At 28.0% G+C, this 17,726-nt stretch overlaps 1 protein-coding gene across 4 annotated transcripts in view; it reads left to right on the top strand.

Annotated features, from left to right (window-relative positions):
• The window catches only part of LOC107450605 (splicing factor 3B subunit 3), a 92,169-nt gene that overhangs the window by 43,703 nt on the left and 30,740 nt on the right, over positions 1–17,726 (top strand). For 3 of the 4 annotated variants that reach the window (XM_087150899.1, XM_087150903.1, XM_071179337.2), the window contains 6 exons: positions 2,005–2,166; positions 3,967–4,158; positions 4,238–4,354; positions 9,409–9,528; positions 12,338–12,492; positions 16,264–16,429. In XM_087150899.1, coding sequence (XP_087007025.1) covers positions 2,005–2,166; positions 3,967–4,158; positions 4,238–4,354; positions 9,409–9,528; positions 12,338–12,492; positions 16,264–16,429 — 912 coding nt within the window. The remainder of the gene's footprint in view (positions 1–2,004; positions 2,167–3,966; positions 4,159–4,237; positions 4,355–9,408; positions 9,529–12,337; positions 12,493–16,263; positions 16,430–17,726) is intronic. The other variant, XM_087150907.1, reaches the window with a different exon arrangement.

Here is a 17,726-nt window from a genome sequence, read left to right as displayed (position 1 = left end):
ATATTGTGTATAATATGTACAGGGAAAACGCAAGGAATTTTTTTCTTCCAGATTTGAGTGGCAACCCTGTAATTGTTTTTCAACACGTTAATTATATAGCAGCAGTTTTACAAAACATTTCTAATAGACTTTATTTTTTATTGGTGCTTTTTTCCTCCACGGAAAAACAGATAACGTGTCTTTTACAGTAATGGCGGCTCCTAAGTGGCGTTGTTCGAAACCCTATGGTTCCACAGAAGAGTTAACTGGGTTCCGGAAGTTAGTACTTTTAATAATCAGTGATGAGTTTTGAAATCTCTAATTATATTTAGATCCTCTATATAATTCATAATGTATTGAACCTTACGGTTTCTTTCGTGAAATAACTTCCAGCAAAATGCTAGTGAAATATGGCATTTTTAGAGAAAAATATAATATTTCTAAGAACAATATGTTGAACAAATGATAAAAAAAACAAGCATTTATGAAACAATCTATTAGTATTTCCTCTCGCGCCTTTCAAATTAAAATAACTTAATTCTTTAAAAAGAAATATGTATCTCCAATAACCATTTTCAATGTCTATAACTACTTGTATATTCTTTTAAGTTTTTATATAGAAGTAAACCATAATTTGGCTTATTTTAATCATTTTCAGCTTATGTATATAGAGCTGAAACAGAATCATTAATCATAAAACGGTAAAAAAAAATTTCATTCCTCTAATTAAATATTTTAATTATAGTTTTTTATAGATAGGTTATAATGTTGAAAATTATCTCAAACTTTATTTATAAGGTAGGGGTTCGATTGAAAGAAGTTTGATTAATTAGGATTCCGTAGTAGAAAAAAAGTTTGGAACTGCTGACATAGAAAACTGTGACTCTCAATGTTAAAATTATATTTCAGAACTAAGAATAATTCTTTTTTCTCTTTGTCTTTTTTTTAATTAAATTTTCTTAGCAGCATTTTTATTATGAAACAGCATTTTTGGAAGAACTTTCTAATAAACGTTATTTTTTAATGGCCGCTTTTTCTAAAAATATGGCAATGTGAAGAAGTTAAATAGCGGTTTTTAGCGTTAAATTTTTGTTTAAAAATTTATAACTATTTTTATTTTGCTTAGTATCTAGCCTTCTCCTTTTTTAAAAAAGAAAAAAACATTTGTTTTTACACACAATTTTATTATAACGCTGCTTTTAAGAGCGTTTCTTTCAGACTTTTTTTTTCTCCACTTTTTCTTGAAAATAGGGTTATTGGAAAACTGGGATGTTTAGGTTTAAAGTTTTCGCCCAAAAATTAAGATAGATTCTTATTTTTTCTCTTTTGAATATCATCTGTTTTTTATGGGCTTTTATGATAGTGCAACATTTTTAAAAGCATTTCTGATAAACTATATCTCTTCCGTTTTATGAATACTTCCGTTTCCGGGAAAATATTATGTTTAGCATTTAAGTTTTGTTTTGCATGATGAAAAGGATATTTTTTTCTGTTTCCCTTTTTCATCTTTACAACTTTAGTTTTTTTAATAGTTGTTAGTCAGTTTTTTTTATTTATCTTACATATTTCTAATTATCTTTATTATCTTAAAAATTTCTATTATAGTTTTTTTTTTATCTTTACCACACACCAATACTACAGCTAAGTTTTGATTATTTTTCAATAATGACTAAAAATATTTATATGGAAAAAAAATTTAAAATAATTTTTTTTTTTTTTTTTTGAGGTAAAAAGTGTTGCTATTTGGCTACCTAATATTCCGTATTCGAATGATATTTTTGGCTGAATATTCAGTATTGTGTCACTTTTTTTCGCTGAACATTCGGCCAAATCACTGTTTGTTTCATCCCTAATAGGGACACATTTTTTTTTTAAATCAACAACCATATTTGAATTATTGTGATAAATTTCATGAATTAATTGCTACTGAATAGAATAAGAAATATGTATGATATGACCTGAATACCTTTAGTGAATTTACCGATAGATTTTGTATTTCAAAGATTTTTTGTTATTTTCTTTCAGATTATTCCCAAGAAAGTTATATTAGTTAGGGGAAAAAAGATAATTTGGAGTCAAGAACTAACAGTATCTATTGAAGTATGTGCTGTCAATAAATTTAATGTGGCACTTTATTCCCACGATGGTTATCTACAATATATCTTGTTCGACTGCGAGGAAATTAAGGTACATTAATCTTCAATTATAGTTGACTGTTTAAAAAAAAAACCCTTTGAAAACTATTCTGAATGTCAAAGAACAAAGAATTTTATCAATCTGATAAAAAGCTGGGAATTTGATAAGTACCCTAAGAAATCACAGAAAATGAATTTATTGATGTTTAAATTCGGGTACCTGAAAATGCTTTTTTTTTTTTTTTTTTTTTTTCAAATGAGAAAAGAAAGGAAAATTATAAGTTCATTTCTGATTCTTCATATTATTAAATAGGTATTTACTGAAAGTTTTATTTTTTTGTGTTACTAATGTATTTATACTTTAAATATATATGTATATTCAATCTTTGAAAACACTTTTTAGCAAAAAAATTATTTAATATTCATCAATTGCACAATCAAAATCAAAAATATTTGTTTACGATATTAAGAACACAGTATTTATTGAGGACAACAAATGACATTGAAAAGTACTTTCACAGTTACATTTAATCTGTCTTAAGTAGTAGCAATATTAAGTAAACTAAGGTTTCTGTTTTTGTCATTTTTTGATTTGTGTTTATCAAAATTTGTAGTCATAACTGAAATCTAAGATGTAACAAAACACAATTAATGAAGTAAAATTAATTCCAATATTTTTTTTTTTTTTCACAATTTTTTAACTAAACTATTGAAACTCTATTTTCCAGATTGCGGCTATCCCTCCTATGTTAATGAATAGCCACAATCTGAAGCTATCTTTTTAAAAAATCTTAATTCATTAAGAAAAGGTATGTTATTTGATAGAAAGTATGTTTTTCTGTCTTGAATGCGTAACTTTTAATATCGCATGCACTAATTAATTAGCATAATTGAGGTCAGGCTCTCAAACAATTAAGTTTCACTCCAAGTACGCGATCTCAAGATCAACATTTATTGCACACTGCCAATAATAAGACAGAACTTAAAAACTTATCATAACATTTGTGCAATCAGTTGCGAAAATAAAAAGAATTTAATCAAAATGAGACTCATTATGGGAATTTTGTATTCTACCTTGTGGCAGAATCATGGCGACATTGCTGCAGAATGTTACTGAGTTCTTGCAGAAAGATTTTTCCTTTGGGAAGTAAAAAAAGTTTGGTTGTTCTTTTGTGCAGAAATTTTCGAAAGATTTTTCCTTTTCTTCAGAATTATATTCAAAAAATGCTTGTGATTTTTTCCGTTCTCATTTGAAAATAATGAAAAATAAAGAGCAATGAAGGAAAAAGTTTAGGTTTTCTTTTTCTGCAGAAATTTTTATTCCACTTTTTAATGCAATTATTACTATTGATTTCCACATAGCTTTAAATCAATTATTTTTAATACTTTATTATTTATTACAACAACTGAATCTCAAAATGAAAACACGCACTCAGTAACCCCTTTTTGAAGAGCCTGATTTGCATGATTTTGCCGTCGATCTTTTTTTTTCGGTACTTATCACTAAGGATTTCCAGATTTTTTTTTTATGCAACAAAAATTTTTTTATTTTTTTTATTTACAAAAGAACGAAAAAAATTAATTAGTGTCTTTTCCTCCTACAAAATGCAAGAATATTGCCATAATATTAGAATAAAAAAATATTACATATTCAATTAAAAAAAAATTTTTTTCTTTGACACTTCTGTTACTTTAAATTAGTAACATTTATATTCGTTATTTTTAAAGGTATCTTGCAGTAAGATATTAGTATTAGAGAGGTATGTCGCAGAAAGCCAGAAAAAATTCTGCCACAGGTGTATTCAAAATGTTTTTAGGCATCCTGTAATATTTTTTCTTCCCCTCTCTCCAGGAACCTCTTTGTTGTATGCATGGCTCTTTTTTATTTCCTATTACTCTTCTTGCCATTGGAAAAGTGAGGGGAAAACACAAATCTCCCCTCATAGCTGCTGTTTATTCTAGAAATTCAAAAACTTATGTGCAAATTTACTACTTTGAATTCAAGTACGAATTGGATCTCGAGACTGGAACTACGCAAAAAAGGGTAAAAATTTCTTTCTTCTAGCTCCTTTCTTCAAACCCTATTAAGTATATTTTTTAATATTTCTTTGCAATATTAATAGGTAACTTTTAATGAGGTGGAGGGAAGGCGGTTTGAACAGAAGATTACTTCCATTGAAATCATGTCTATTGAAACTTCAGATGATGGATATGAACAGTATCTCCTTGTTGGTTTAGAGGTAAAAGTTCATCTCATGTACTGGTATTTAACACTAAACATACCATAACCGGTTTAACGATCATTTAAGAACTTTTGCATCGAAAATGCGCTCATCGTTTTTGCACATTTGACTTCATGGCTTTTTCTAACAATTGTATACAGTTAATATTCTATTATTATTATTTTTAAAATTCTTTTTGTTTCTAATAATACTTTTCGTATAGGGGAGAGGGGGGCACATGTGAACATTTTTTTTTATTTCTTCATTTTTCAAAAAATATCATACATTTCTCACAGTAAAGAAGTCCATATGTTTAAATAGTCTTTTCTTTGTCTTATGGAATTTTTTGAGATTTTTCAATAAAATATTTCTTTACTTTATGATATTTTAAAAAAATGACTTCAATTGTTCACATGTGTCCCGATTGGGGGCACATGTGAACATGCCTGGGGCACTTATGAACAAGATTAAAAACACAAAACAATCATCATATTTCAAGGAAAAAAATCTTTAATATGACAGATATAGATACGTATTATACTGAAGGGGTTGTAGCTTACTATGTGAATTTAAACTGTACAACAGTACTGTCAATAAGAAAATAATTTTTCAGCTGTACAATAATTTTTTCACTGTTGGGTTTTTCGCAATTTCATGTTCCTCAGGAGTTGTAATGGGCTTTTTTCTTTCCTCTCTGATACTCTTTCGTGCTTTTTTTTTATTTTTCTATCTTTTCATCTGTAGTTTAGCAATTCTATCTTTCTCAGGTGTATCAGTTAGTATGCGTGATGCGCGATCAACCATTTAATTAAAAAAAAATAATTTTTAAAGAAAAAATTAATTAATTAATTATGGAAAATTAAATAATAATAATTTTAAATGCATACATATTTTTTTAAATTTTTAATATCACGAGGATAATAATCTTAATACTATGTAGGGGCACATGTGAACTGTTCACTTCTGCCCCAGATGATTTGTTCACAAGTGCCCCATCATCCTTCTTAAACCTTACTTGAAAAATAAAGAATTTTTAATTGAAAAAAAAAATAATAATTGTCATAAACTTACCTGAATGTTCATATAATGGTCTGCAATAGTTAGTTTTAGTTCATTAGTTGATTTATACTATGCTTTCACTTGAAGAAGCTAGTGATTATAATATATACAACACCAGCTGATACAAAGAAATTGTCAGAATAGAACAACAAAATGTCTCATTGTTCTGAAAGTTTCGCAGAGAGGTAGGACAAGTACTGTCATCAATTGAAAATTTTTTAAGATTTTTTATTTCAAATCATATTGGTAAAACATACCATGTTCACTTGTGCCTCCTGTTCACAAGTGCCCCCATCTCCCCTACCTATTTCATCCACAACCGGTCATTTGACCGGGAGAAAAATGTATTGCTTTATGAGGTTATCGGATCAGAAATCACGATGTAATGCGTGTTCAACATATTGCATTCGGTGAGTTGCACAGTTCTGCAAGGACTGTTGCGTAGTGAGTTCAATCAGACTAACTGTGAATTCAAATTTCAAGAAAGTACCTAACATTTTAGATTGCCATATTTGTGTAAGGAAAAGTGACAGAAACTAAATGTTTTGGTAAGTAGCTTATATTTTATTTGGATAGCTTTACTTCATTTCTAACTAACTTTTGGTTTTTACCCAGAAAAATGTCAAAACAATCAGGACAGCACAAGTTTTTAGAAGAAATAATATTAATTATGAGAATTATAATAAATAATAATAATTAGAAGAAATATGTTTGCGGAAAATGTACAATTTAAACACCCTGTATATGTAAAAAATGTGTTGAGCCATGAATTAAAAATTCTTATTCTTTGTGTTTGTAATACATAAAAATTAACTATATACAATTTTGTTTCATTACAATAAAGTTTTTTTAGTTTATTTCCTTCCTAACATCCATATTCCATACCATAAACGTAAAGTCCAGTCATTTGACTGACTGTGGTAGAAATATGTTAATGTTGTTAAATGTGTAAAAATGTGTTAAGTGTGAGTATGTTTAGTGTTAAAAACCAAAGGTAAGTGAAAGTTATGAAACCTTGCATAACAGGCTTTGGTCAGAGGAAAGTTGGGTGGAAACTTAAATATTTCTATTTAGGCATATATGCATTCCTCCAAACATAAATTTTTACTTTAAATTAAATGAGGTTATGTTGGATGAGAGAAATAGTTGTGCAGTTTTGTACTTTCTGTATGCAACCGATATAGCTATATAGGCAGGCATTGTTTCTTCAGTATTTTTCATGGTGAAATGAATGAAACTAAATGCCAGTCAATGAAACAAAATAGTTCTTATTTGTACAAATAAAGAGTACCATTTTTTAATTATACTTATTTACACAGTTGAGATTGCTATTACAGAGTGCATGGCATTTTTAAAAAGTCCTTGAAAGTGCTCATTTTTTATTAAAATTTTGTGAAAATGTTTTTGAATTTATTGACTTTATGTTCATAAATTAAGAACTTTAAACGATAGGGGGGGGGGGGAATTATTACTGCACAGATCATTATTATGATTTTTTTTGGAAAGTTATTAAAAGTATTTTTTGAGTACTTAAAATGTGCTTATTTTGTGGCTACACACCCTGTTTTAATAGATGTAAAGTATATTTTCTTTTGTAACTTATTTAGCTGAATCGCATAGGACTCAAATTAATAAGATGAATAGTTTTTAGGTTATGGTTTTTTGTCCATATTAAGTGCAGTTCAAAAAAAGTACTTTTTTTATATACAGAAAAATCAATGTAACTTCTGAAATAATAGTTTTATTGACTTTGATTTTGTCTTATTCATTTAAGCTTGAGACAAAAATAAACAATAGTATTTTAGGAGGGATATGATACCTCACTTGTCTAGGTAATAATATTAAATGTGTAAAAGCACAAAATCGAACTTTTAATGCCTAAAATTATCAGAACTATTTTTGTTATATAACCATCCTTAAACAAGCCGACCTAATCTTTAGATTGGGACTATTAATGTTCAACTACATAGTCTCATAGCTTAGAACCCAATCCAGAAGGCAAGGGTAATTCTGGATCGAGTATTAGGAACAATTTGGTTTCATGGAGGATTTTTTTATTGAACTAACCCTCATTTGCTTTACATGGAGAGGAAAACCTCCCAAAATTAGCCTGACAGCAAAGGGACGCTAACCCATGATCCGTCTACCACTGATGATATTTTACGTCAGTACTGTGGTCGGTGCGAACCTGGTGCTGATTTCAAATTGCCGTGATTCGAACCTGATCCACCTCATTAGGAGGCTAGTTAGGAACTATTGTTCTGATTTTTTTGTGTCTCATTTGATTCAGGTAAAAAGAAATTGTATTATTAATTAATACAAGACAATCTTTCTACAGCATAGTGTCTTACTGTAGCAAATTTTTTTAACATATTTTTGTTTTTCTTTTTTGACCTTTGTTGAAATTTTGATTTTCTTCATTTTTGAAGAAAGATGGAATTTATGTGCAAGAAATTCTATCCTACTCCTGTTTGTTTCTAAAAACACTCTCGCTATTCATTTCATACGATAACACACAACATTAGATTATTATATGTGAAAGATTCTATGTTCTCATTTTAAACACTCCTTTGTTACATGTATTGCCTAAATTTTAATTTAAAGTCATAATTACATACTTTTGAAATCATCATATGAGCTTAAAATTTTGTAACATTTACTTAACCGCTTGCCTGTTTATCCGGAGTTAATTTGGGTATGTATATATTGCAAAGATTTATTATCCCAAGTAATAAATATTTTGTTTTTTCACACTTTTATTGAGGCAGAAGCAAAAAAAAAAAATTATAATCTCTGCTGTGATTGGAAGTTAGCCGATTTTTGTTTGGGAGTTTTGCTATTTATGGGACTGCAGACGTGTTTTGTATAATTGTATGTACGATGGTTGCATTTTTAAAAAAATGGCGTTCGTGAGCGAAAGTGAAAGTAATGCAGATGATTTTTTCAGATTATGAAGATGTGAACATATACAAAGACTAATATTTAACTTTTTTCATTTGCTCGAGGTAATTTGGGATTGTAAACCGATGGTAAATTAAATATTTTTTGCACATAAAAAAAAAATTTCAATTTCAACTTAGAACTTGTGTGTTATCTTATGTTTTAGTTCCTAATTAATGAAAATTAGTTATTAATGAAATAAAAAAAATATGTTGATTTTTGCATTTTTTTCCCCAAAAAAAATTGGCAAACTTCCAATCACAGCATAGATTATTACAGTGCAGAACCTCTTATCCGGAAATCAGAAAACCGGAAAACCATATAACCGGAATGAAATTCGGAACCGGAAATTAACTTTCTTCCATTAAAAAAAATTTTTTTCCCTGCAAGATTTTGAGCCCATTTTGTTATTTAGAGCGTACAGCGTATCCAGTTGACGAAAGAACTGATTTAGAGGACGGATCAAAAGCCGTTTGTAGACGAATCTCACATAAGCACAAATAGCTTACATATGTTATTAATGCTAATAATAACATTAATAACATATATAAGCCTGTATATAATTTTTATTTCATAATTTCTTTTCTTATTTAAACTTAAGTGTATTATTATTTATCATTTTTTATTATTTCTAAAACTGTTTCAAAATAATTTTTTAGTTTCGTTTTATAAACATAAAAAAAACGGCATTTTGTAGCGATTCAGAAAACCGGAAAAATCAGTTATCCGGAATCGCGATGGTCCCGATCGTTCCGGATAATCGGTTCTCTACTGTATTATTTTTTTTTTTGCTTCTGCCCTAATAAAAGCGTGATAAAGCAAAATATTTATTACTTGGGATAAAAATGCTTTATTTTATGTGCATTAAGTTTTGGGGGGTAATAAAAATCCATTAAGTTAGTTAAAATTTTCGCATATCTTAAAAATGCTTTATTTTATGTAAATGAAGATATTTTGTTCGATTTTAAGCTGTATGACATGTTATAGGGACCCAAAACATTTCTGTGCCAGGGGGCCCTGTTTGCTAATTAAGACTGCTCTGACTTAATCTTTATTTTTTCTTCTCGTTGCAGAATGGCTCTTTGTTTAAATATAAGTTGAGTGGTTACAAGTGCATGTTTGATGATGATTTTCATTACCTGGATTCAACACCCATCAAAATGCTGAGAACTGTATTACATAACCAAGAAGCTGTAATATTGCTTTCTATTTACTGTTGAAAATCTTTTAAACCACAGTTTGAATTTCTTTCAGGACTCTGGTTAAAAACTAGACGAAATGGAAAAGACTTCAAAATACCAATACAATAATTTAAAGTTGTGTTTCCCAAAGTGTGGTACAAGTACCCCTAGGGGTACAGAAACAGTTTAGCGGGGGTACGCGTTCTTATGCGAAATATCTTGCAAAAAACTAAAATTTCAAAACATTTTATTAAAACACAAAGCTAGCCATGAAAATTTACGATTACATATTTTTCTATTGGTTATTTTTTGCAGAGTTAACAGTTAATAATTAGTGGTGTCAACAGCCAATTGTGATTTTTAACTTTTGTGCAATTTTTATAGTAAAAAATACATTCAGTTTTTTATTAGTAGTACACAGCGTTACAAAATATTTAGAAAAGGTACACAAAAGTCATAAGTTAGGGAAACACTGATTTAAAGACATTATATGAGTAGTTAAAACTTAATTGTATAAACTTTAATGTTGTTCAAGATAGTTTAAAAAAAATTGCATTTACTTTAAGAAAAAGGAAACAAAATACTATTTTTATATTATTTTAGTTTCGTAAAGAATTTTAAAATATTTATTTATCAATATTTTTAGTATATTATCAAGACATTCTTTTGAGTTTGCATACTTAAATGTATTGCTTAAGAAAATTAATATGCTATTTATAATTGTGAATTGTATTTAAAATTAAGATTATTCTTAGTACATGATTGATTTATTCAAATGTGTTTGTAAGATTCAAATGTTTTAACTGTTTAATTATAAGACTAGGTTCTACTATCATCCTTTACATAAGACTTGGAAACAAAACTTCAATTTTAATATATCTTAATAAATTCATACTATATGTATATTCATACATTACTCTCCGAATGATTTTAGTTTTCACAAATTAAAAAATTATTTATTATGTATTAAATTGCACAAAAATTCATTTAGTTCTACGTAATGTATTAAGCTAGATTACAATTATAAACTGTTTGAAAAATAGTTTTTATATTTGATATATATATATATATATATATATATATATATATATATATACAGACCCAGGCATGTGATTCTTCTGCTAATCTTAGAACTTTTGTGAGTCAATAATTTGTATTGCGACAAAATTTTCTTAAAATTCCACTAATTTAAAAATTTCACTTTGTTAGTTATGCAAAATCTTCTTAACAAGGCATTAATTCCAGCCTTATCTGCACCCCCTTTTTTATTTCGAAGTTCACATTCATGCACAATAACGACTTTTTTTTATGCAGATTTGATTGAACGCAACTTCGGATAAACTCGAAGAAAAAAAAATTTATAACTTTGACTAGAATCAATCAAGTACTGAAGCAAACGAAGGTATAAAATTGATAATTTTGAAAAGTTTTGTTAAGAGCAGTAATTTTGTCAAAAAAAAAGTTTTTAATAAATGTGATACATTTGTCCCCTTTCTTATTTGGCTATAATTAGATCACATCAATTTTTAATAAGTTAATATGACATTGAAATTTCGAATTGCCTTCTTCAGTTATAACTTTTTAATACGCTAAATATCATCGTAAATCCGTGTTTTGGTCTTTTTTTCAATGCAGTTAATGCAATTGATTTTCTCATGGCTTTTAAAATTCCCACCTTATTACGACGTTTAAATATATAGAGAGAATTTTTTTTAGCAATAATTTTTTTATGTGCTCGATTTGTGTCAGTACCATCATTCAATTATTTTATCTGCTATTATTGCTATGAATTTTTCAATGTTTTTCTTTTAAATCCCTATATTTTTTTATGCACTATTATTACAACACACAAAATTCAGTTTGTGCATTTATAAGTCACTTTTTGGCATGGCAATACCACTGTTTTTTTTTTTTTTTGTAGATTTTTTTTTTTTGTTATTGTTACTGATATCCATGTGGTTTTTTAAATCCCAAAATTTTTATACGCAATTGTTACGACGCGATAAAAATTAGAACCCAAATTAGAATAAAAATTAGATTTGCTCAAAATCCTTGTGGCCTTTCGATTTAGTTCTTTTTGGCAGATATTACTGTTGATTTTCACATGATTTTTTTAAAAACTCTGTAGCACTAATATCTTCTCGCAAGACACTTTCAATAATGACAACGATGTATGTTATTAATTTAAGGTAACAAAAACGCTGTGTTTACAGAAGCAAAAAAATAATGTAGTTTTTTTAATATGTTTATTGTAATAGGTAGTTTTTTTTTTATTCTAATATTATGGGCAATATTCTCGGATTTTGTTGGGAAGGAAACGCACTAAGTATTTCCTTTTTCACATTTTGTAAATCATCATCACGTTAAAAGAAAAATTAAGTATCATGAAATCGTTAGGAGTAATTACCGAAAATAGGTCGACGACGAAATCACGCTAATTGGACTCTTCCAAAAGGAGTTACTTAAATGCATGTTTCGTGCTTCAAGATTTGATTGTTGTAATAAATAATATCGTATAAAAAATATAGGGATTTAAAAAATATGAGGAAATCAAAAGTAATGACTGACAAAAAAAAATCTATTGAATTAATGCCTTAAAAAGTAAACGATCAGATGCGCGATTTGAATTTCCCATATCTAAGAGCTATGTAAAAATCAATGTCAATAACTGCTGAAAATACATTCAAAATAGGTTTACAATGTAATTGAGTAATATAATAATATATATATCGGCATAATTTGAGTGCCTCGAAAAGTTATTATTTAAATGAGCGATTCAAATTTTACGAATAAATTTCTACAAAATTCATCTTCTTTACAGGTCATAGCTATGTCAAAGAAGAAGCAGTTCATAACTTGTTACTACCGAGGTTTTTTTCACCTTTTTCCGTTAATATCTGAATTTACTTACGATTATTATGTACTGTTCCCAGAAAAAGAGCACTGCCTTTTAGGATATAGAAATCATCGATTTGAGTAAGTACTGAATTTTTATTAGCATAAAATTTTTAGAAAAATTTAAAACTTTTTAATTTTTTCAAAATTGAGAGAACTTGATATAGTGTTGATGTACATTTTTAATGCATTGATATATACTTGATCTAATTATTCATTTATTGCTGTAACAAAGATTTCGAGTATTTATAAAATTAGAGAGTAGCATTTTATTTTTAGGAAAAAAATTCAATACTGCAGGGAACTATTAATCCGGTATCCAGAAAACCGGGGGAAATTTTGCTCTTTTTTCCCGCCAATTTGAACTAGAACGATCGAGGAAGAAAAAGCAGAAATTTGATTCATCATTGAAGTTGAGTAGAAGAAAATGTAGGAGGAAAGGATTTGTTTCTCCTCATTTGTCAAGAGAAAACTTCAATATTTCTTTTATGACCTTGAAGATCGAGAGGGGGCAGGGAAGGGACAAATTTTTTATTTTCTCCTGTGTATCCTAAAGAATATTTGGTTTTCTGGAAAGCTGCCATCAATTAAACATAAAAGAGTTGCATACTGATTTCATTTTCTTGATTCATCTTCATTGTCAGAGAATTCAACACTTGATCAAATTGTTGGATTTCATTTTTCGTAACATTGTGATTTGCTCTTGCGCAATAGGGTATTAAAAAATATCCAATTTTTTTCCAAACCAACCCATCATTAGGTGCATCTTCAAGATTCTTCTATTGTTTTTAATCGTTTCTGAGTGCTGTCAATTGGATGTCTGAGTTGGAATTTGAAACTTCTGCATCAAGAGTATGGACATATTAGATTTTTTTTTTTAACCTGTAATTAATGTATATTGTATTTTTATACATTGATTGCTAAGATTACAAATTTTATTTTATTTTTCTTGTTAATTGTGATTCTATGGTAGGGAAAGTATTGCAAATTGATAAAATTTTTTTAAATTTTCAGATGGTAATTAAAATTTTTCAGGCAGGGGGATCTAACAACTAATCTTCAACTACTGTTATTCCTTTATCTAAATCTTTTTCTTACTTTATTCAAAATTAAATGCTTTCTCACACTTAAATATTCACTTCCTGTCTCTTAATCTATTTTTGGCTTCAAGTTGTGCATTAATTAATATTTTATAATTTTCCCTTTAATTGCTGGGATAAAGATTTTATTTTCTCTACCTTAATAAGCCAATTATAATTATTAATGTTTTTCCTGTGACCTAACATAATAAAGGGATAAACTTGTGCTACTTTCTCTAGGATAAAAACTCAAGCACACAGATTTCAAAGCACAATTGAGGCTTTTCAAAACAAAAATGACTTAAAAAAAGTTGTTTGTTTCTATCCAGCAGTCAGTTTTTCTTATCTCAAATATTTATAATTATCTTAATATCTAATTATCTTTATTCACTTAAACATTTGAAGTTTTTTTTTCTCTTTAGGCCATAACAATGGACAGTATATATATATATACAGTTTACTCCATACTAATATACAACAGCTAGGTTTTGATTATTTTTCAGTACCGGACTGATATTTATTTTGCATAAAATATGGCTGAAGAGGCGAATATTCTGCTCTTCGTCCAAATCTCTATTCGTGCCATCCCTTTATGTATGCATACATATATCCAGGGTGCGTACAGACTCCTTGGAAATAAAATAGTCTCCAAGGAGTACTTGGAACTACTTAGATTTCTAAATTAATCCTTAGAAACTCCTTAGGTTACTGTGTTGCATAGATGAACTTACTAAGTACGCTGATGAATTTACTGTCCAAACAGGGAAATTTAATTATATGACTTAGCTGTCAAAATCTATTAGTTTTAGAAAAACTTTAAAAGAAAAAAATTTAATTGCAGGAGTTAGAAGAAAGAAATAACAGCAAATTTTAATTTTACATGTTACAAGTCAAATAAACTTAATTAATAATTTACTGTGATTTTTTTTTTTAAATTGTATAAAATGCCTTAGATTTTCTTATGTATTCAAATTTAAAAATATAAGATTGGTAGGTTCTTATGTTAATCTTTAACATCTGTACTTTAACAAGATTTATTAAAATATTTGTAACTGGAAAATGTATTTATGTGTAAAGGTGATAACTTTATTTATTTTTCTTGATGAAGTTTGACAAAGTCAAAATTTATTTCAAAAGGGCTAAGAAAAAAATATGCAAACTACACATTTTTGAGAGTTCCTTATAATAACTGCTTTTTAATTTTTAAAAAAAAAAACTGTCTAGTTATCTTTTACGCAAAGTTTTTTAATTTTTTATTAATCCTTAAAATTTTTGACTCCTTGGATTTCTTCTTCTGATCTCTGTATGAACCCTGATATCTCTTTATTTGTTCTTTGTCTGAACTCTCTTTCTTAATTCATTATCAAAACAAAACTTGTTCTCATAATTAGTATTCCCATCTCACCTGTTTTTTTTAGATAAATGCTCTCCAAGGGTAATTCCAAACTTTGTTTTTCTCTTTTGTTGTCGAACATGACTTCGTTTTCCAGAAAAAATGTTCTTCATTACCAGGCATAACCAATTCATTATCTTTTTTCCCTCTTACTATATTTGAACTATCCTAGAAGACTTCAGATGGACTCAGGATTGGACAAACAACGCATATATCGAGTGTGATAACCAATTATTAAAGTTAAATATCTTTTTGTAGAATTTTATTAATTACGACCACCTACACTATCTATTGCAATTTTTTCGAATTTTTTGTCAATTAGAGGCATTGTGACATAAGAAACTTTAACAAATGTTTTTGTTATTTCTTTATTCAAATTCTCTTTCTTAATTCCATATTCAAAATGAAACTTGTTCTCATAATTAGTATTCACATCCAGTATCTTAGCTCTGTTTTAGATTAAATAATGTAATAATTATAAGTTTTTCCTTTAAAGAAATCCCATGAGAATCTTCTCATTACATATTCTAGCTTATCATTATTGTTACATTATCTCTTGTTAGACAGGTTATCTGGGCAATCTTTCTCTTTTAAAATCCTTAAAGTAAAAGCACATAGTTTTTAGTTTAATTTGTTGCTGTTCTTTCGATATGAGGTAATAAAATATATAGAATTTTTTAGTTGTCTTGCAGGATCCAGAAAATCCTCAGCGGCCATGTCGTATGATTATGTGACATGTAAAAGATACCTGGAGTGCCTTATTGGCTCTTGGCATTTCCGGTAAAATTAAATTCCTAGTGCACTTTTGTATCCAAATAGAGTCTCGGTGCTGCCATCTGGTGTGGCAGAAACTAGACGTCCAAATTAACATGGCCAACGGTATCTCACCCATTGTGGTGGTCCTGAAAAAGTGGACTTCTGGAGAACGCACTAGGTCTGCTCATCGGGAAAACTGATTGTTCAGCTCATAGGAAATTATAAAAAAATTTTAGTTGTCTTGCCTGATCCTGTGTCCATCGTATGACTGCCACCATGCTGTAACTTATCTAAATATATTTTTTTTTCTGAAAATTAACTTTATGTGTGCACACTCGAAATTTTTACAAGTAACTGTGAGAGTGTAATTAAAACCAAGAATTTTGACTTTTCTTAACTATATTTGAACTTTAGAGCATTAATAAAATTAAATTTGTGTTTTATTGAAATTCTTAAAGTTAAATATTGTGTAAGCTGTAAAAAAGAAACAATGAGTTGTATAATATTTTAATTTTCTATATGTTTTATTTTTTGCCAACTTCTCTTTTTAATAACAAAAAAAATTTAAGCTGATTCTAGTGTTCCTTTATAGTGTGGTTTGTAATTGTTTATTTTTTGTTGCAGCTTTATTTCTCTCCCTGAATCTGGATACCTGTTTGCACAATCCAAATTTAAACTTGAAAATACCCCATGCAAGATCATCCTTGATGAATGTTGGAAAAAAATAATTGTTCTAGAAAGAGAGAAAGTATTTTCTAAAAAAATTAACGACAAAAAAAAAGGAGACTTGGTAATACATTTAATATTGCTTTTTTCATATAGTTGGTTGTTTTTAAATAAAATGTCCTTTTTTCTTTTTGCAGTTTTATTGATAGATTAAATGTAAATTTTTAATGCATAAAAACTAATATTTAAGCAAAACAAAGAATCCATAGCAAGACTGGTTAGGTAGAATTTAAACTTTAAAAAAATCTGAATTTTGTTTCCTTATTCTAATTTTCTTAATATACAATTCTATTTCTAAAATGCAATTTTTAATGGCCACTCAAAAGGATTTTAGTTATCAACCATTTGCCTTTTTTCTTCTTTTGTTAAAAATTTTAAACTAGTGTTTGGTTAGTTTAACTCTTCCGTTACTTGTTTCTTTACCTAGTAATTGTTTTTCTAAAAACTAACTTGAGTTTTTGAGTTCTGCTGTTAGAGCAGTTTTCAAAATGTGTTATTAATCTAATAATAATGAATCTAAACTTAAATCTGTGATATGAATTAAGTTTAAATTTAATTCACATTCAAAATTTTTAGAGTAATTTTATAATTCTGTCTGGGCATTAATCAAAGTTGGAAAAAACTTGTCTGAACTAAAACTGTTTCTTTCTCCCTTTTTTTCAAGCCATTTTTTTAATTTAAGATAACTGTTAAATAATGCTGACTAGACTGTGTAGGGGTCTGGGAACTGTTTTTGCTTCAGAAAGGTTCTGGGTTCGAATCCCCTCATGGCTTGGATGTTCTTTCGTTCTCTGTACTATCCTGTCCTTGCTGTTTGAGCAATGTTGGCCCACCTAATATGGTGCCCTTGAAAGAGCGGCCACCAAATCTGCCCTGTAAATTCCTGAATTGACAAAATGTTAACTCAGGTGGGCATTGAAAAAAAAAAAAATTAAAATAATATTTAAAGTCTCAATTTAAAGGTAACAAAACTATTCAAAAGTTTTTCATAAAAACATTTGTTAACTGAATCAATGTTTCCTATAATTAATATTTTAATTTTAAAATGTCTTTTTTTTTTTTGTTCCGTAAATATTACATAATTCCGTAATATTACATATTCCGTAAATATTACATATTACTTTAATACTCTGATTGTGTGCAATATGAAAATGTTATACTTCAATGGTATTTACATCGAAAGCTTGATTTAATAGTTTGAATTGAAAATTAATTTGAAAATAATGGATAAAAGGCTGCTTATAAAATGCTATTATATTTTATGTAAATACATTGTATTTTATGTATATTTTATAGAAATATTAATATTATTGTCTTTTAGTACTAATGGTTTTGTAATAAATAAAGAATAAACTATTTAT

Source organism: Parasteatoda tepidariorum, chromosome 1 (genome assembly GCF_982258835.1).
Source record: "Parasteatoda tepidariorum strain Cologne lab strain chromosome 1, Ptep-v5.0, whole genome shotgun sequence".
Taxonomy (NCBI): Eukaryota; Metazoa; Arthropoda; class Arachnida; order Araneae; family Theridiidae; genus Parasteatoda; species Parasteatoda tepidariorum.
The sequence above is the reverse complement of the archived record's forward strand: the minus strand, read 5'-3'. Positions and strand labels throughout refer to the sequence as shown.